Below are 20,722 nucleotides of genomic sequence, written 5' to 3' on the forward strand. Positions count from 1 at the left end.
ACAAAGTGTAGTAAACATAAAAATAACTAAATCAATATTTGGCGTGACCACCATATGCCTTTAAAACAGCACCAATTCTCCTAAGTAGGGCAAGATGGGGAAAGATGAACCCCCTTAGGAACAGTGTGCACTAACAGCTAAATTGTAACATATTTAGAGATGAGTTTAGCATGTGTAGGATCGTGATGAATCATCTGACATATTAGTGGGGAATGGAAACTTTTTTTTGCTAATTTAGTTTAGTTTAGCACAAAAAAGGGGCCACCTTGCCCCACTACTTACCTGGGGACAAGAAGCCCCCTGGGGAAGACATATACCATCTGCTTTTTACAGAATATATAAAATACATCTGTTATCGTTTTTAATTATTTGTTTTTTTAAGTGTGTCATTAATGTAAAATACTAAATAAAATATTCTGTCAATTCTGATGCATTTTGACATAATCATATATAACATATAATTATATAATAATCATATATATATATATATATATTTTTTTTTTATAACAACATCCCACTGGGGGCCTTCTTCCCCAATTCTGAGGGGGCAACTTAACCCTGGGCAACATAATCTTAAACAGTCTGACTTTAACAGACCGTTTTTGATTACTTCATAATCAAATCAATATTTTTTACCCTATAAATATACATGTGTGGCTATGTCCAATAATCCCCCATTAATAAAAAGACATTAAGCATTTTAAAATCCAAAACAAAATTAAATCTTGATCACTATTAACCAATGATAATTTGTTTTTTATAATTTAACAACAAAACTTTTCAGATGCAAGAAATCTCACAAATGTTGATGTTCAGTTTAAAAGACACGATTAATGCGATGAGATGATGAGATTATTGACATCAATGTTCGAGGAAAATTAAAGGTATTGGGACATCTTAACTTTTGGGCCATCTTCCCCCATCTTCCTTTATACTTGTGCACAATTTTTCAAGATTGTTGGCAGATAGGTTGTTCCAAGCATCTTGGACAACTTGCCACAGTTCTATGTACTGTATTTAAATTGTCTCTTCATGTAATCCCAGACTGACTCAATGATGTTGAGATCTGGGCTCTGTTGGGGCCATACCATCTGGTTCAGGGCTCCTTTTTTTTCTTCTTCTTCTTCTATTCTTTTTGCAAAGATAACCTTAATCTTAAGAATTTTTTTGTGAAATATCTAATTTGCCTAATACATTTGCATAGTATTGTATATGAAACAACATTTAATAAATTAATCTACACAGCAACACGTAGAGCTGTGGTTTCGCTTACACTAATGTTAAGCAAATAGGATTTTACACAAATATGTGTAAAACCCATTGATTCCATTGCCGTAGAAGAAATTTCTATACAATTTTGTTCAGATAACTGTTACTTATGGTGTTAGGGATTAGGGAAAATTCAATAAGATAGAAGTATAGAAAGTTTAGCATATAGCCTCTTCAAGCTATATTGGGGTTAAGTGTCTGACATTATAGCAACAACCACATTTTTCTGCACCAGGAAATTGGACCATCTGCCCTACGGTCACAAACACCCATCTGTACTTGCCATTTATTTTTGAATATGCATGATTTTGTGTATGGGATTATGTATTGTAGTTTTGCTATGTTGTACAAGGACAAAGTGATGTGTTCATTAAAGCAACTGATTTCGGCTGTCAAGGGTTGACCTTCTTCCAGAAGGAAAATCATAGTTTTATCTGTCTCATCTCAGCTTTAGGCACTTCTGTGATCTATATGAAAGTTGTCAGTTACAAAACTCCACCTGGCTGAGGAAAAAAGGCCCCATAGGTGTAAACTGGCCTGGTTTATTGCAGTATGAAATACTTGGTATGAGACTCAAGGTGGGCTGAAGCTTTCAGCCTAGAAAATAGAGGAGCATTCTTTCAAAGTGCAGTGACCCTGTCAGATAACATATCTTGTGGGACTCAATAAAGAGCCACATATTCATATGCACTTTTGGAGTTACATGCTCTTTTTCCCTTTTGTGATGCATATGGATCCACCTGAAGTTATTTATTATAAATAAAAAATAAGAGATTTTCCAAAAGAAGAAAGGCAAATTTGTTCCCAAAAAGGCCCATGACTGACCTCTGTGGGTGAGTTACTTGCTAGCGCATTGTGGCGGTTTTTGGATAAACCGCTATGTTATGTCCACACGCATCAGTGAGCAATACAGTAGCGGTGTGACTGTCACTTTGTTTTGATAAGATAGGTGTCACCACTTGACAGAGGTGACTAAACTGACTAAACCCGCTAGTCTAGTTTTAGTGGCACGGGGACGGGGACGGTCCCAACCGTACAGCTCTACCCATGCATCATTGCATTGTGCCCGCTCTGTTATTCTGGAGTCAGACAAAAGTATTGAAAAAAATCTGACTTTTGGAAGAACAATGCACTCTAGCGGTTTCTAGCTTGTACTAATCCTTCAGTTACGGCTTTCGTCAATTACCGTAGGGTATAGTTCTAAGGATAAACGTCTCACACCATTTCCTCTGTATTCCATCAGTATTGAATGTTAACAATAAGAACAACACAGTTGTCCTCTTGTATGAAATATGATTAATTTCTGTCTAGGCTAACTGTGAATTTGCATGGATTATATGCCATATGCTGGTGTCTGTGATTATTAAGTAATCACAGACACCAGCATATTGGTGAGATAAAAGTCTATCATTATTTTATAGCAATTGATTCCATTTTAAACCAAAGTTGATTCAATTTTTAACCAAAGTCTCCTTAATCTCAAATTTGGCAAATTGTTGTCTTGACAAACCAGTGAGTCAGTTAATGCGGTAATGCTGTCTCACATCTTTGAGTAAACAAGTTGAGCGAAGATTGGTTTGTGAGACAGTCCCTTAGTGCTTATTGGCTACAGTGCAGTGTGGGATTGTGACATTTACCCTATTCCCACAACAGCCCTTGTCATCCTTACCCCTTCACTAGCACAACAGCAGTTGTTAGACACCTGACTGTACTTAGACAAGCGTTCTGGGTGTGAGAAAAAAACCACACCCTGGTAGCCTCATTTAAGACTTTCAGACTCATTCATATTTCCATTTCTCACAGTCCTCAGAGCTTTGAATGTAATCATCAGTAAATGATTGCCCAGCAGGATTCAAATGTGCAAGGACAGTGTTGACAATTCAGCAACATGAGAAGTATTTCTCTATATTCTGCATGAAAGAATTTGCACTCTGTTTGTATCCCCTTGGGGGCCATTCACTGAATGCATTATTGTGCAAAAAAAGCAAGATGCAGCGCAAATAATATGACAGAACTCGGGTGCCTCAAGACACTGTTTTAAAAGTCTAGAAACTGCATCTAAAAATGCGGTGATCATGTCTAAGACGCTGATAAACTGTAAGACATTGCTGTTAAAACTGTCAAAAATGGCCACTTGGCGCATATTTCTATTAAAAGAAAACAGCGCAGACGGAAGAAAAAAACGAATCCGGTGTCAACGGCCCTTAGAGAATTGTGTATTCGAAACCTGTTCTTTGCTGTGACCTGTGAATTCTTTGCAACACCTGTATCCCACAAATGTACTCCATACCGAATTCAATCTCATCCTAGCTTCAATGACACACACCCACTCACACATTTCCTGGTAATGCATGCTACCACTCCTCATTTACAGGAATGCTTTTGCAATCCTGCTTTTCTCTCTGTTGATGTCACTGATAAGACAACCCATACACCAAATTTTTGTTAGTTTACTTTCAATTTTTAGAACAAACCCATTCCCTCTATCATGTTCAGTAGGTGTTAGATGCTGTTTAAGAGTAGAGTCTTCCATTTGCATTTTACTGTTAACCTATGAATTGTACAGCATGCCCTATGTTTAGTTTATCTGTTGGTTCACCTGAATAACCCCCGTCTGTAAGATGCATATATTTACATGTGTATATACTGTACATATGTTAAATGTGAAAGAAATATATTTTTTCCATAAATAATTCATTTAAAAAAATTGTCTGTTGTAGTTATAGTCTTACATAAACTTGTATATCAGGGTAAGTTTCATACTGGAATGTGCACAGTACACTACTAAGAACCATGGTATGGTAACTCTATGTTAATTATGTATTTAAATTAATAGGTCTCATTAATGTTCCTTTCATTAGGCTACTGTGAAAATTACTCTAATTATTTAACTAGCACATATGCAACTGTTAAGCACTGAATAGCTAATATGAGTGTAGTAATGTTCACGTTAACGTGTTATCTAGTGTTAAAATATACAGCCTACATCAGAATTAATGGATTTTTTATTTTTATTTGTGTACCACCCCTTACTAAAGCGGAAAATATGATTGGTTGGCAAATATTCAATCACATCTGAAATGAACATTCTGATTGGTGCTCTCCCAGCTCCCGCAGCCCCGTGCACAGAGAATCTATTTACACAAAAAAAAAAAAGAACAATTCACTCAAATGTGCTGCGGCATCGCGTTAGTAGATTTAAAGTTCCGGGTAAAAAGCCTACTCATTGTTCTGACGGCCATATGTATAATCACTTATTTTTGGTGGGCTAGGTAGATAGGTGGGCATACGGCAGATGCCTCTGCATGCCACTATTGGCTGTGACCAAAGGAATGTGACCACTGGAGAAATCTCCAGGAGTTGTTGTCTCAAAAAAAGAGCTAGGGATTAGACGAATGGATCAATAATTCTTGTGTAAATACTTCAAGTTTTTCCTCTGAACCTTACAGTGCCAAAGGGGCTGCTCCCTGCTCAATGAGTAAAGCTTGTCGACTGCATCTCTCATAATGCCGCAGGACAAGGAGATGAGAATGAGGATAGAGAATGGGGAGGTTGGGAGAGGACAGAAGCACTCAAAGAGACGAGTGTTCCAGCGAAAGGTGGCAAGATACAACTTGTCCCTGGAACATCTGCAGGCCCGTCCCACGCCTCGTGAGATGGAGCTGAGACTTGTTTATGTCAAGAAGCCTGTTGAGACTCGTCAGACACCGCCACGTATAACCTAAAACCTACAACAAGCACAGGAAAGAAGAAAGAAAAGGAGGGAGATGTTAATTAAAAAAAAATCTGAGGTTGAAAGATTTTTATGATTGGAAAATTATTTCTAAGAAAGGCGTATCTGGAAAAGCTCAATTCTCTGACAGGTTCTGTTTGGAGATTTAACTTTTGTTGTTATTTGTGACTCTGAACAATGAAAGATTGCCTGTTCTTTATAGGTGCTGGACAGAGTCAAAGAGGAGATTCGTCTGTCAGCACAATGATAGCAGCCATTTCTACTTTAACTCACTTGCACAATCATAATCTCCATCTCCTTGTGTAGTTGAGATACAATGGAACTCAATAAAAAGGTCCAGCATCTGTTTATTACACCTGACCTTAAAGCCCAGCTTTTGTGCGATGTCCTAAGAGTGTAATTGAATGTGAACAGAAATGCACACACCTTCATTTTATCCGAAAGAAGAAAAAAGGTAGCTGTGAGGAAAGAATTTGGCAGCATTCAGGGCGACCATTCAGGAAAACGTGGGGAAATCCTGCGTAATTACACCAAAGCTTGTCACACGTTTTCTGGGAAAGATCACATTTCCAAAGCATATAATTTCATCCTAGGGCATTAACTAATGCCAGGAAGCATGGGGGCATTTGTTTTCATCTGATGAGGCTGGTTGCACAAAGATCTCCATCCAGATGAACAAAAGCCATTTGTTTTTGAGGGGTCGATATGGACCTTAGGGCTTTTGGAAATGTATTTTGTAAGAGGTAACATTTTCACTTTCGAACAAACTTGAACTAAAAGCAGCATTAACACAAAGCAAAGCTCTCAGGCATGACAAGCAACATTATTGCAGTTTACAATTGCCTTCTGCCTTACAATTGTGTAAATTGCTGACACAATCGTGCACAAAAGCAAGAATTTGTTACCCATTTCCCTAGCAGATGCCAATATGAAGAGTGTGATTGGCAGTTTGACTGTTTGCGCTACTGTGCTCAATGTTTTGTTTCCTAGCTAGAGATGAATTATGCACAGACAATGGGAAATTTCCCCATAGAACGGATCTGTACTTTTATGTTTATTTTTGAGCTCAGCATGCACAACTACATTTTTGCTCTCCAAACTCAGTTTTCTTCCGCCATCACAGCAAGCAGGTGTTTTCCCCCACTGCGCCAAAGAGGGAAAAAACGAATTAAACTTATTTCCCAATGAAACAGGTTTTGAGAGAAGCAACGGGCATGATGGTACATGTCAGGTATGAGGTAGGACAAGACCAGAGGCGCCAGAGCGTTGGGCCAACCCGCCCAACCATGCTGAGACACGTATGCAGCCTTAGCCCGCAGCCCTGCTCTGCTCAAACACACACACACTACAACTACAAACCTGTCACAACACATAAATCACTGTATATGTGTGTGTGCATAAATCTCTGCATTTCATATTCATTAAAATATCTGTGATTATTTTATGTTTAGCTCTCATAAATTAGTGGCAATTATTAAGCAGGTTACCCAGCAATGAACAATTTTACATGCTGATATTAGGACCTGACCTTGTGTTGCATTACATCATAAAAAAGCACAGCAGTTCTGCAATTTTGGCTCAGGCTAATTGCCAGCTGGCAAAGTGCAGGAGTGGTCTGTAGAAGTAAAAGATTGTATCTCCTTTTAAATGCTTGTCACCGTAACTTCCTTGACATATGCCAAGCCAATGGTTCACAAAACTGTAGTATAGAGTTCTGCCCATTCTAGTCACTCTCACATATCCCCTCTTTCTGCTCAAAAGATACCCTAAACCTTTTGTTCCCAAGCTGTGTAATTCACAATGTAGCCCATGACTGGAACATAATTACATGTTAACACCACTGTGCCCCTCCCTGTTTAAAAGCCAATGCCTTCCAATTCATCAGATCACTGTGTGGCCCAACCCTGTGTGTGTGTGTGTGTGTGTGTGTGTGTGTGTGTGTGTGTGTGTGTGTGTGTGTGTGTGTGTGTGTGTGTGTGTGTGTCAGCAGTTGCTCATGGTTGGCCCTAAGCAAACACGGCAGTCTCTGCACATATTTGCATTTTTAAAATGTGTTGCTTTAGGGCTAGAATTGGTGCATGGACTGTTTTGTTTGTGCGGTAAACTTTGTAGGTTGGAGTTTACAAAATATGTATGAACAGTGTAAAATGTCAAGCCGCTGTTATTTATATCTGTCTCAAGCTTTTTTTCCGTGCTTTTACCTCTCTGTGACTGACCCTTTGATGTTCATGTCAACAACTTTGTCTTTTGTCCTGGAGGAAACCCATCATTGCACTGAAATGACATTTCCAATTCTTCTTGTGTATTGTTGCTATATGCAGTTGATCTTTGTCATCCCTTCTCTCTTTCGCTACCTCTCGCCTTCTTCCCCTCCCTCTCGCCGTCTCTCTCTCTTTCTCCCTCGCTCACTTCATTTAACTGAATGACAGGAGCATTCAGGGGCATATCATGTTGGGAGCAGAGGTGCAATTACAGTTATTCATCTTTCTTTTTTATAGGACACCTTTCAAAAACTGTTTTCAGTTCACGCACAGAACACCTCCATCATCCATTGGTGAAAGCACCTAGGTACTAATTTAGTTAGAGCTAAAGTTGGCCAAGTCGGTTCTGGGAGTGTAGATGAGCTGTTGTACTGGTATGCTGTTGATTTTCTGATAAAGAGATCTTCAGCTACATTCAAATGATATGACAGACAAGGAACCTAAAGCATGTACATACTGTACAGATTTAATTTAAGCTCAAGGTTTGTTTTTTTTTACGGTAGTCTCTTGTATTAAACCTTAATTATTTCACAAAGTGATATAAAATATGTATTAAAAAATGAACAGAAATTAACTTTTTTATTAGGTTGCCCCAAGTGAAACTTTTACATTTATGAGGGCATTTATAAATATCGAACCTTATAAATAACAGCATGCCAACCGTTTGCACTGTAAAGTGGAAACCTGCAGTTGTTATCCTAAGGAGCTAATTCAGGTTCATTAAGTGATGTTAAATAATACTTTTGACTTAAACAGTAAATTTAGATTATTATAATTTTTTTGTCTATGTAAAATAGATGTGCTTCTTGTGGTAACATCTGAAATAACTGGTTTTAGTAGTGCTTTTATAAAAGTTATTTAATATGTCTAAATCAACCTGAATACATTATGTTCAACCAAGGAATGTAGTTTTTAAGGGTTAGATCAAGTAGAAATTGATCCTTGAGGTAGGATTTCAGGATAGATAGGTATTGATTTCAGGAGCATTTTTTTTTTGCCCCCAAATTTTAAATACCTGGGGCATTTTTGTCACTCTCTGTAGCATTTTTACCATGAGCCCTCCAAATTTTCTGACCCTGGTTTGTTTCTGATGTCCTTTTGTGGTCTAACATTAAAAGTATAGTTTGTCAAATTCCTTGTTTATTATTATTTTGTTTTCTATTTTTTTTTTTTTTTTTTTTTTTGGTGTTTTTGCTTCTTTGTCTCATCCAGTTTGTTCCACAAATTCCTTCAGGAAATGGCCAGGACTTTTTGTGTGTATGTGTGTTTGTTCTTGTCAAGGTTGTGTAATACTCACAAGCAGGTGTTGGGAAGGGCTCCTCTCATTGGAACACTTCATATCAAAAGTTAATAGAGATGGAATTTAATGTAGCATTGTTCTTCAGAACAGCCCCGGGCAATGTTCACAGCCCTTTTTTTCTTTCTTCTTCTTCACCTTTTTGAATGAACTTAACAGGAAATTTTTCTTCATCGTTATTTTCTGTGCACTTGATGCACAAGAGCTTTGCTAAAAGCTGAAGTGTTTGTTCAGAGAATTCTTTAAAAATCTGCAGAGATAAGCAACTCATATACTAAACTAATTTATGTGGAACGAACCATGATTATATACAATACAAAATGTTCAGCATACCATTTGTAACAACATTGGTGGTAGCTTAGTATTTGTGATTTGTAGATGTCACAATGTTGGCAGTCACGCTTTGTGAGACTTTGTTTAATCACATAGATCTTTCTTTTTGAAATATTGTGTGTGTGTGTGTGGTTAGACAGGCTCTTAAACACCTGATGATACAGTCAGTATGAGGAGCACATGAGTGTTAGTCTGTGGTAGTATGATGAGTCAAGCATACTGCAATGATGCAATTATGATTTTTGTGGTCAGTGACACCCTGTACATCAAGCTTTCATCAATGATGAAACTTATTTGCATATGTACTGCATTTAAGTTATTTTTTTCCCAAGAAGGGCACGACTCAGCTTTTCATTGCCAGATATTTTATCACATATGGGCAATATTTTTGACAAATGGAGTGCTAAGGTCTAAGATAAATCATGCTATTCTGGTGGTTTGGGAAGCACATCTCGGTGTGCTTTGTATGTTCTTAATCACAGGTATATTGCAACCCATTACAGCTGTAGGGCAGAACTAGAAGTTCTGCCGCCTAAAACCAGCTGCTCTTCCCTTTAAAGATGGTTATATGGCGCTTATTCCACTAAATAGTTGCCAAGCTGCAGCTGTTTTATTTCTGTATTCCCTGTTGACGAGAAAGTAAAAAGAAAGAGTTCTAGTCTTTTCATCTATTATTTGCAATAGTTTCCTTTTCTTTGAGTGATTGTTTCAGTTAGTTTGTATAAAGAGTGAGGAACTTTTAAAGGAAGTTTTAGAAACAGGAGTATTATATTAGAGTATTTGTGGGAGATGTTTTATTTATTGATCTATTTCTCAACAATGTAAAAAAGTAGTTGCATAATAAAACAAACAACCTTTATACAAATTGTACATAAACACTCAAAAAAATCAAAAACTCTTGAATTCGCTGATGGTAGGTCAGAAGTTCTTTTGCTGAAATAGGACTATGCTTGCGGAAATTTGAAACATCGGAAAGGTGAAAGTGGAAGAAAATCTGGAAGTGTTGTTGAACAGATGAGCACTTGTGAGCTCCAGTTTCCTGTGAAATATGGACAGAATGGTGCCAAAAGTTGTCAATGATGTAATATAGTCAACAGAAATGTACAATTTATTAACCGTCGATTGAGTACAAACATAATCTTTGGGAGGGAAAATGCGACCGTCGAATCCCGAAAATGTAAACACATTTGAACTGATGCAAAAATGTCTTACGCTCAGTAACATTCGGTAACTCAGCAGAATAGGGTTGATTTCACAGTAACGTAACTTTTGGTAGCAACATGTCGATTTCTTGTGTGATCATGTTGATCAAATGTGTCCATATTCTTGATATATAAGCACAGTGATGTTAAAATAATATGCTACATAGAATAGAAGATGCTAAATTTTTTATTGTTTTAGTGAAGGTTACTAATTAAACTTTTGTCTCTCTTTTTTGCTAAAGTACTCCACAGAGCTGAAGAAGCTGTACTGTCAGATTGCTAAAACCTGTCCCATTCAAATCAAAGTTCTTACCAACCCGCCCCAGGGTTCAGTCATACGGGCCATGCCTGTCTATAAGAAAGCAGAGCATGTTACTGAGGTGGTCAAACGATGCCCGAACCATGAACTGAGCCGAGAGTTCAACGACGGTTGGTCTACCTTCTAAATTTGTACATGCAATTCAACATGATATATATTTTAATAAATGTGTTTTTAATCTTCAGCTTGTGATACATTTTAATAATTGGATGATATAATTGACTGACCATTGTGTTTGATAGGCCAAATAGCCCCACCCAGTCACCTGATTAGGGTTGAGGGGAACAGTCATGCCCAATACATGGAGGATTCCATTACTGGGCGACAGAGTGTGCTGGTGCCTTACGAACCCCCTCAGGTGACCCTCACACACACACATGCTGAGGAACTCTAGTGAACCTAGCTACCCCTACATACCCTTCATACCTTAAGTCATCCTCAACAGCAGTTACTTGGTCTCTAAAACAATAACACAGCTCTACAAAACTTGTCAATTAAAGTAGTGTTACTTACACCAGTTGTTTTCTATTAACAGGTGGGCACAGAGTTCACAACTATACTCTACAATTTCATGTGCAACTCCAGCTGTGTTGGCGGAATGAACAGACGGCCGATCCTCATCATTGTAACCTTGGAAACCAGAGAGTAAGATAATTATGAGAAGATATGCAAAACTTATGGGGTTGTATGTAAATCATCTCCAATTCACGAGTAGGTGCGTTAATATCTCCTATCAATCTCCAGTGGTCAGGTTTTGGGCCGACGGTGTTTTGAGGCTCGTATCTGTGCATGCCCTGGACGTGACCGCAAAGCGGACGAGGACAGCATCCGCAAACAACATGTCAGCGATGGCACAAAGAGCAGTGAGGGTACGAAACACCGTAAGTAATGCTGGGTGCTGGTGACTGGGCTTGTTCTAATACATAAACTCATAAAGATAAACATTTGAACTGCATGCTACTTGTACCTATAGAGTCTTCTCACTTAAATGCATGTATGTTGTTTAGTATCCTACTCAATTTCACACACACACACACATGCACACGCACACACACACACACACACACACACACACACACACACACACACACACACACACACACACAGTCACTGAATTCAACCTTCACCTGAACTTTTCCTCCTGTTCTGTGCTTTAGCTCTGTCTTGTGCTTTCCAGATCTTGTCTCTCGCAAGTGTTTCATTATCTTTGTCTCCCTCTTACACAGCTTTCCGTCAGGCCTCTCACCTCTCTCAGCTGCCCTCCATCAAGAAGAGAAGATCTACCGACGAGGAAGTGTTTTGTCTGCCTGTAAGTATCTCTACTTTCAGAATTGCAATGCCAGACAGCTTCAGTTATCAATTTAAAATAAAATACCTGTTAATTATAGATTATACAAGGGTGTATTTGTAACACTGTCTAGGAAGCCTAAAAATACCTGTTATTATTCTATTAATTATTTTGTATATATAATATATATAATTCGCCCGAAGCCGAATACCTTATTCAGAAAGGCACGGATAATGATTTCAAAACGAATAACGAATTCATCCAAATAATATTTTAAATAAACATATCCAAAATTATAACAAATGTATTCATCTTTGCAGTCAATAAGTGTAAACCTTATGAATGAAAATGCGCACGGTGTGATTTCAGATCAGATGTCGCAAACTCGACTCTGTTTGCGGTCCATGTTAATTGTGCGCATTTGGAGCTTATCAAGTGTAACATTAAGATAAGACATCATGTACACTTTCCACTTCTTGAAATGTCTATGTTTAAGTATCACATGATTTGCGCATGATTCCCATGTATTTTTTATAGCCTAAACCTGACCTGAAGTGATGATTTCACATCGACGCTCGTCTAGCCGTCTCTTAAATTTGACCACATTTATATCCACATCAGTGATTAAGATTATTATCTGGTTAAGACTTTATTCTGAAAAAAGTTTAAATGCTCTATAAAGGTTTAAATGCTCCATAGAGTATTTATCTATTCAGAATATTCCTGCTTATGTAAAATGAAGAAACTGAAACATGCTTTTCTTCTTCTTCTTCTTCTTTAAACTGTACTTTGAAATTTGTAATTTTAAAAGTTTGTGTTCTTGAACTCTGGTGAGGTGCTATATAAATTTAACAATATTATTTGTATTACTATTATTATTATTATTTAACTAAATAATAGTGTCCTATTGTGAATTCCTGATAGACATACAGGACTTTCATCTGTTTGTAGGCTATACTGATTTTATTTTAATTTCTTTTAATGTTTGAATTTGTATTTATTATTCACTGCAAAAATGTGTGCTTGACATTTTTATATTTTTCTTGACACCTCCAGAATAATGTACAGACAAACCAAAATTTTGTTTCATGCAGATATTAATATCTGAAATACCAGAAGATACCCCAACATATTCCACAGTTAATGTAGCCTACAAATTCAGCTTCATCTGGTAAGAAAAAAAAATAATAAAATAATATTTTTTAAATAATAACTGTATAATAAAATAATAATAATTATTGTTATTATTAGGCTATTAGTATGAAAAGGCATATTTTATAAATAGAAACTATAATTGTAAGGGTAATTACTTAAAAATTGGTGTTTCATTTAGTTTTGACGCACTTCCGGTTTAAGCCCCGCCCACACCAGGTTCTATCCGAATACAGAGACAGATTCAGATAATTTGGTCATATGAACAAATACAGATACAAATACAGATAATGGCTCCTCTGCACACTCCTAATGTGTGTGTGTGTGTGTGTGTGTGTGTGTGTGTGTGTGTGTGAGAGCGTGTATTTATCACTTTGTGGGGACCAAATGTCCCCATAAGGATAGTAAAACCCGAAATGTTTGACCTTGTGGGGACATTTTGTCGGTCCCCATGAGGAAAATAGCTTATAAATCATACTAAATTATGTTTTTTGAAAATGTAAAAATGCAGAATGTTTTCTGTGAGGGTTAGGTTTAGGGGTAGGGTTAGGTTTAGGGGATAGAATATAAAGTTTGTACAGTATAAAAACCATTATGTCTATGGAAAGTCCCCATAAAACATGGAAACACTACGTGTGTGTGTGTGTGTGTGTGTGTGTGTGTGTGTGTGTGTGTGTGTGTGTGTGTGTGTGTGTGTGTGTGAGAATTTTACAGTCTTCCAAGACATAATATGATATATACGATATATAGATATAATACAATAACTTATGAGGGTAAACAATTTATTAAAGTGTATTTCAGTATTAAGATGTAATAAATGCATTGTAAAGCATTAATAATACCTTTATAATGCATTTATATGATATATACTGGAATATATAATGCATTATAAAGGTATTCTAGATGCTTTACAATTCATTTGTAACATCTTTATGCTAAAATACATTGTTTAATAAATTGTTTACACTTAAAAGTTATTGTATTGTTGTAATAATTATAATGTTTAACTCTGTACCGTGAAATAGTATAATGCATTAAAACACATGAACAACACCACATTTCATGAATTATATCATGTGTCATCAATTGTTATAATGCACCATCCTCTGTACAGGTGAATAACCATGAAAAATGTATTATAATAATGTCTTCATTATAGTTTTAAGACATTATTCATATAACAATTATTCATGGAAAGATACTACATAAAACAATGTCTATTATGAGGCATTAGGAATACCTTTATAATGCATATTCATTTATATATTTATTTATATAGGATTCTAGATACTATATAAAAAGGCTTCATAGAGAGTGTTACATAAATATTTGATACTTAAAAAACAATAAGACCTCACAGACAGTCTATTGATTGAAAGTGAAGAACTCAGTATAACATACTGTAAGAGTGACATCTAGACTTACAACTCCTCTCTCCTTTTACAGATTAAAGGCCGTGAAATATATGAGATTTTGGTGAAAATCAAAGAGTCTTTGGAACTCATGCAGTTCCTCCCTCAGCACACTATTGAGTCATACAGACAGCAGCAGCAGAACCTACTGCAAAAACAGTGAGTAATTAATTTAAAATAAAATTGCAAAAGGGGCTTCTTTTTCCTCAGTTTTCCCCTACTCTTCCTTTTTTTTGCAAGTTTACTATTGTAAACAGCAAGCCACTGTTAACCAAGCCGAACTGTAAGCACATAATACACTGTGCTAGCAAGGTCCACCTGCAGTTATTTGTGCATCAGTGTTTTAATAAGTTGTTTGACTTTTCTTGTTTGCATTAAACACTCATGGATTGGTTGTGTTTGCTCATTGATTGACAGTGAGCTGACTGTCATTTAGGGTTTGGTTTATTTGATCAGGCATGAATTGCAGCCCCACCTCTGGGTCTTTTAGTAAATAAAGCATGTTTTCTCTGGAGTGCAAACACTGGAACGTAGCATGGAGGTATGAATTGAATATTCTTTTATGCTGATGATTTAATCTTGGCTAAAATATGACTATATTTCATAGTCATACTTTGTTTGGATTGCATCTTGCATGACATTTGTGTTGTGGATCACTGATATGGTTAAGAGATAAGGCCTTAATCAAACCTTAGCTGTTCTGGTCAGCATCAATTCGCACAATATTAACAATGTTTTGCAGTATGCTCAGCTTCTCATAAAAAAGGGTGTACCTTGCTGAGATGGTGTTATGATTTATCTGATTTTCAGTCTATCAGACTTCACATTTTGTGCTGCTCAGATTACTACAGAACTGCAATTTAGCTAAACGGGTTGAAACACCACAGATAAATTGTTATTGGTCTGCATGGAACATGCAAATTTAGTCTCTCCTCAAAGTATTTACTTCCTCATAAACACAGACGCTGTATCTGCTGTGATGTTGCTCAACAGAAGGGGAGGGAGAGGTCTGTAAGTTATATCTTACATTTAAAAAGCCTTGTTTTCCTTTTGTAATTAGTTATTTTCTCAACTTCCCTCATTAAGGAACCAATGGTTGGTTGGGTATATGCTGAGTGGAGCACCAGTATTTAAATGTTAATGGGTTTTTTTCTGTAATTAAAAAATAAATAAAAATACTACTAATTAACCATCCCCAACCGATGTATTTGGAGAAAAGGTAACAGAAAACTGATGATTTTAGGGTTTCCTGCATGGTTCTGTTTTGAAGTAGAATCCACCATTTATTAAAACCTAGTCTTTTCTAAATGACTAGGTAGGAAATGACCAGGTAGCCATTATCTTTAAAAGTGTCCATTTGTAGGACAAGGACAGAGTACACAGTCTGTGAAATGTGCATCCTACAACTTCCTCTCAAAGACAATCAATTTAGCTAATCCAGTACACATTATAGGCATCCTCATTCTTATTCTGATTTATTGGTAGATTGTAAAAGGCTTAGCCTAATATAATAGCATAGGTTATTTCATATTTCCAGGTACACATGTAGACAAATCATAGTTTGATCATTTTCTGCCGTCTGCATGCTGTTACTTTCGTCTCCCTTCATATATCTGTTTTCTTAACTGTTTACTTTTGTCTTCCTTTGAAATAAAGTTCCTACTGCCATATATTCAGTGGTTCAGACCTTTATTTTGTTGATCTCCTTGAGTTTTTTGTTTTCTGATATTTCCAAAGTTGTATCTTATTGCCACCTTGTGGAGAGTTATGCATATACATATACACAATAATATATTTTAATAAGATATTTAATCAAACCTTGATGGCACTTGAAATTGTGATGAGTTTTATTGTACTCTTAAATCACACTAACTAATATGCAGTGGTGGTGGCGGCGTAGTGGACTAAAGCACATAACTGGTAATCAGAAGGTTGCTGGTTCGATCCCCACAGCCACCACCATTATGTCCTTGAGCAAAACACTTAATCCAGGTTGCTCCGGGGGGATTGTCCCTGTAATAAATGCACTGTAAATCGCTTTGTATAAACGCGTCTGCCAAATGCATAAATGTAATATGCAAATTAATAATTTGCATATTTGCTCTATTATTACTTTATACCCAGTTACTTTTGCCAAAATATGACTTCATACTCCATTTCTTTGTAGGAAATACTCTACAGTTACAGTTTAATTTACCGATCATCACCTCCTCATCACAACACTGCAAAGAAAAAAAAAGAAAAAAAGAATGACTGATTTATTTTTGTCTATAGCTCTAAACATCATTAAAACAATACACATTTACTTGAGAAGCAAAAAGGATCTAAATCTGGTTTTCAGAGAAATTTTATTAAAATTTTATTGAGGTTCATGCTTCATGCTTAAAACAAGAATAAACTATTTGCCAATGAGGTAAGAAAAATAAACGTATTTTACGTTTGAATTTGCAGGGGTTTTCAAACTGAGGCCCAGGGACCCCCAGGGTGCCGCAAATGGGTGCACGAAAGGGTTTGTGCACGAAATGAAAAATGGTTTGGAAAAAAGTACTTTACAGAATGGCATAATTGCTTCATTTGATTTCTGAAGACAAAAATAAATTCCAATTGAATTGACATTAAAAAATATTCAAGTTATTCATGTAGCTGTACTCTAATAGTGGGAAGAAAAAAGATATGCCGTCAACATGTATGCAAAAAGTTGATATTTTCCAGCTTAAGTTTTAATAATTTATTTTGACTTCAGTACAATGACCATATAAAAGGCAACTATTTCATTTTCAAAACGTGTTCTCTTTATTAGACCATCTTACTATTTTTCTCACACAGTATTGTGACTTTTTCTTTCAAATATATAGCTTTCTTTTTATATTTTAAGAAGATGGTCCATCACAAGGGGATCATTATATTTGGGGGTCCACGGCCCTGGTATGTCTTGTTTACACATATACCTCACAAACTGCTTTGAAAACAAGACTTAATATATTATGTCATTTTGCTTCTCAATTTAATTTACAGTGTTTTATGAATGTTTAGATATTTGTACTGGAAAGCAAGACAAATTCTGTTATTACAGTCTAAGATGTCATATGCCTCATCTTTTCATTCTTATTTATTATCTGTCTTTGCTTCTCATTTATTGTTCCTTCACCTCTCTTTCTTCATCTGCCTGCATTTTTCTGTCTATCTTTTTCTCACTCTCTATCTTTGGCTCTTTTCTGCAGTCTGTTAAGGGCCCGCTTGCGCTCTGAGCTTCTGGACCCATTGGGTGAGCAGAAGAGGTGCTTCAGTGCTTCCTGAAAGCAGGGATCACATTCCTCCTCCTCCTCTTCCTCCTTCAGAGCATCCCTCGCTCATCTCTCTCCATGTCTTCCTCATCTCACCCTCTACCCCTCAAGGGGCTCATTGTGCTTCTCTCATGTGTCACCTGTGGTAACTCCTAGACTTTACATACCACAAACAGGAAGAACACAGGGTTTATTTTTTTGTGCCATCTGAACACCTCATTTTACCTAAGTGAGCTGTCAAGTGAAGTCATTTGAGATTTTTGGTACTTTCTTTGCATGATTTGTCCCTCCAAAGTGTATTATTTAGACAATAGCTCTCATTTATCCAATTGGAATGATTCGTTTGTGTGCTAAATTCGCTAACACTCACCCTACACTCAGATGTAGTTGCATTAGAAGGCTTGTTAAGTAATCTAAATGATGTAGGCCTCTTGTGTGTCAAAAGTTTCTTAAAACATTTCAAAGTTTCCAGACTTTTTCAGGATGTTTCTTTAAGGGCCCTTGTAAGTGAGGTGGATTTTTGCCTCTGCATTTATGTTGTTTGTTGGACTGATCTGCTAGTATTGCACAGAAACACATTGCACAGAAACAGAATAGCAACTTCTCAGCTGACCACCTCATTTCTCTTTATCTCTCTTTATCTCTCTCTCTCTCTCTCTCTCTCTCTCTCTCTCTCTCTCTCTCTCATAATATAATCCTGAATGTCTGAACTGACCAGGAACCAAGCACACACATTGTTTATGGGACTCAGAGTTTTTCTGTAAGATATTGATTATGGTTCATCTTAAATACCTTTTTTGCCTCTGTCTGTATTTTATAAATGGAGCTGGACTCGAGCTGTCTATAAACGTGGAGGGATAGAGTTTATTGATGACTGAATTTTGATAATGCTGGTCATGTTTTGTAAAGTGCACTGCTGGGCAGTTTTTGTGTTTTGTCTTGATTATATGTGCATTTTCTTAAAGAAAGATGTATTTTCTGCCATGTATATTGGAGTAAGAGAGAACAGGAAATGAATGCTATAGTGTTGACAGATTCTTTTGTTGTTTCATATCAAATGTAATGGTTGTTTTATTCTCAATGGCTCTAGCACTTTTGTCAGTTACTTTTCAATAAATGACTTCTCTGCTTTTGTGTTCCTATATACTCACTCTTCCTATTTTTTCTTGTCTTTATGTCTCGATTCTTTTTTCCCCTGGAATAGTAAGGGTCTTAAGTGTTCACAAAAAAACAACAAACTTTGAAAAACTGGAACTAATAAATAGGCTTTACAATAAGCTTTTGTTTGTTAGAAGTAAGTAATTAGGTGTCATGAACTAACATTTCACATTGCTTTACAACTTTTATTAAAACATGTTAATTTATTAATATACAATTGTTCGTTATTAGTTTCTATTAGTTCATAATGCTTTAATGTTAACATACAGTACAATTTTTAATGTAAAATTGTATTGGTGTGTTGAAATTAACATTACAGGGAGTCATAGTTTACCCAAAAATTAAAATGCTCTTATCTTTTACTCACCCTCATGCCATCCCGGATGTGTATAACTTTCTTTCTTCTGCTAAACACAAACAAAGAAGAATAGAAGAATATCTCAGCTCTGTTGGTCCATACAATGCAAGCAAATGGTGACCAGAACTTTGAAGCTCAAAAAGCATATAATGGCAGAAAATTAATTCAAATGACTCCAGTGGTTAAATCCATATCTTCAGACGTAATATGATAGGTGTGGGTGAGAAAAAAAAATCTAGATTTAAATCTTTGGCTTTGGCTTTAACCACTGGAGTCATATGGATTACTTTTATGCTGCCTTTATGTGCTTTTTTTATTCTTCTTCTTCTTTGTTTGTGTTTAGTTGAAAACAGAAAGTCATACAAATCATGAGGACGAGTAAATGATGAGCTAATTTTCATTTTTGGGTGAACTATCCTTTTAACCAAGAGTAATAAGTGCTGTAAAATAATGTTTATTGTTGATTCATGTTACTAATGTAGTTAACTAATGTAAATGAGAAAATGAGTAATCAGATATATTGTAAAGTAGATTGTATTGTCAACCTGATCACATGAAATGTATGTGACTGTGGTAGCATTTTTGAAAAATGAAATTAATTGTTTTATTTAAAGTATCACTGCTTTTTTGAGGAGAATGTACATTGTTAGGAACACTAGAAGCAGTTCAAAGGTTTTTTATTTAGTATAATGCTTTGTGGAGTTTTAAATAAACAAAACCTACACCCCTAAACTAAACCTTTAACCTAAACCTAACCTAGAGTATTTTGTCATAAAAAGCAAATATGAAAAGAAAGTTGCAATAGCTGAAGCAACCATGTAATTTTGTCATTTCTTGTCGACGGTCAAATTCCAATGCTCTAAAAATTGAGCTACCGTGGTATAGTGTTACCATATATTTTGATTACATATGAACAAAGAAAACGCAATGTGCAAGTTCAGAATCCGTAGCGGTTGTAGCTTGTTTGGCGCCCTGGGCGAAACCCGCTTCAACACACCCCTAAAGTTGTTAACCGGGGGTGGGGGGGCCCGCTGCCTCGTACCCACACCCCAACCCCCATCCCTGCAAGATGCTGCCCTGGGCGACTGCCCATGTCGCCCCTGCCTAAATCTGCCACTGTTCAGAATCATTTAAGGACACACACACACACACACAAAAATATAATATTATTGTAATAAATCTACAAATTTGGCATTTGTTATTCACCTTATTACAGTTATTAGGGAATTATTTTCCTAACGAAGTAATTGCATGTATCCAGATAATTACAGGATAAAACAAACATGTTTGAGAATAATTTATTCGCTTTGTTACTTCTTCACCTGACCATCCAAAAATGTCCAAAACATTTAGTGCTTCTTTGTATAAAATTAGAAAAAGTAGCTAAAACCTATGCTAACATTTTTTAAATAAAATATCCATAGGTTTGTCTAAGTTCTGGACATAAAATGGGATATATCCAACAATCAGTATCATCACCTGTATCTTCATCTCTCCCTCAGGAGCTCTTTGCCACCTCAGCCAACCTTTGGTTCCAGCTCACCCACTATGATCAAGAACAAGCTGCCATCAGTTAGTCAGCTCATCAACCCCCAACAACGCAACACACTCACCCCATCCAGCATGGGTGGAGGACTGACTGACAGTAAGACCTAT

The 20,722-nt window shown here is 36.4% G+C and overlaps 1 protein-coding gene across 6 annotated transcripts in view; it reads left to right on the forward strand.

Moving 5' to 3' along the window:
* LOC127654060 (tumor protein 63-like) overlaps positions 1-20,722 on the forward strand; it is a 49,477-nt gene that overhangs the window by 23,156 nt on the left and 5,599 nt on the right. For 4 of the 6 annotated variants that reach the window (XM_052141020.1, XM_052141022.1, XM_052141024.1 and 1 more), the window contains exons 3-9: positions 10,338-10,524; positions 10,657-10,772; positions 10,950-11,059; positions 11,159-11,295; positions 11,641-11,723; positions 14,301-14,425; positions 20,569-20,711. In XM_052141020.1, the coding sequence (XP_051996980.1) occupies positions 10,338-10,524; positions 10,657-10,772; positions 10,950-11,059; positions 11,159-11,295; positions 11,641-11,723; positions 14,301-14,425; positions 20,569-20,711 (901 nt within the window). The remainder of the gene's footprint in view (positions 1-10,337; positions 10,525-10,656; positions 10,773-10,949; positions 11,060-11,158; positions 11,296-11,640; positions 11,724-14,300; positions 14,426-20,568; positions 20,712-20,722) is intronic. The other 2 variants (XM_052141025.1, XM_052141021.1) reach the window with 1 other exon arrangement.

Source organism: Xyrauchen texanus, chromosome 13 (genome assembly GCF_025860055.1).
Source record: "Xyrauchen texanus isolate HMW12.3.18 chromosome 13, RBS_HiC_50CHRs, whole genome shotgun sequence".
NCBI lineage: Eukaryota > Metazoa > Chordata > Actinopteri > Cypriniformes > Catostomidae > Xyrauchen > Xyrauchen texanus.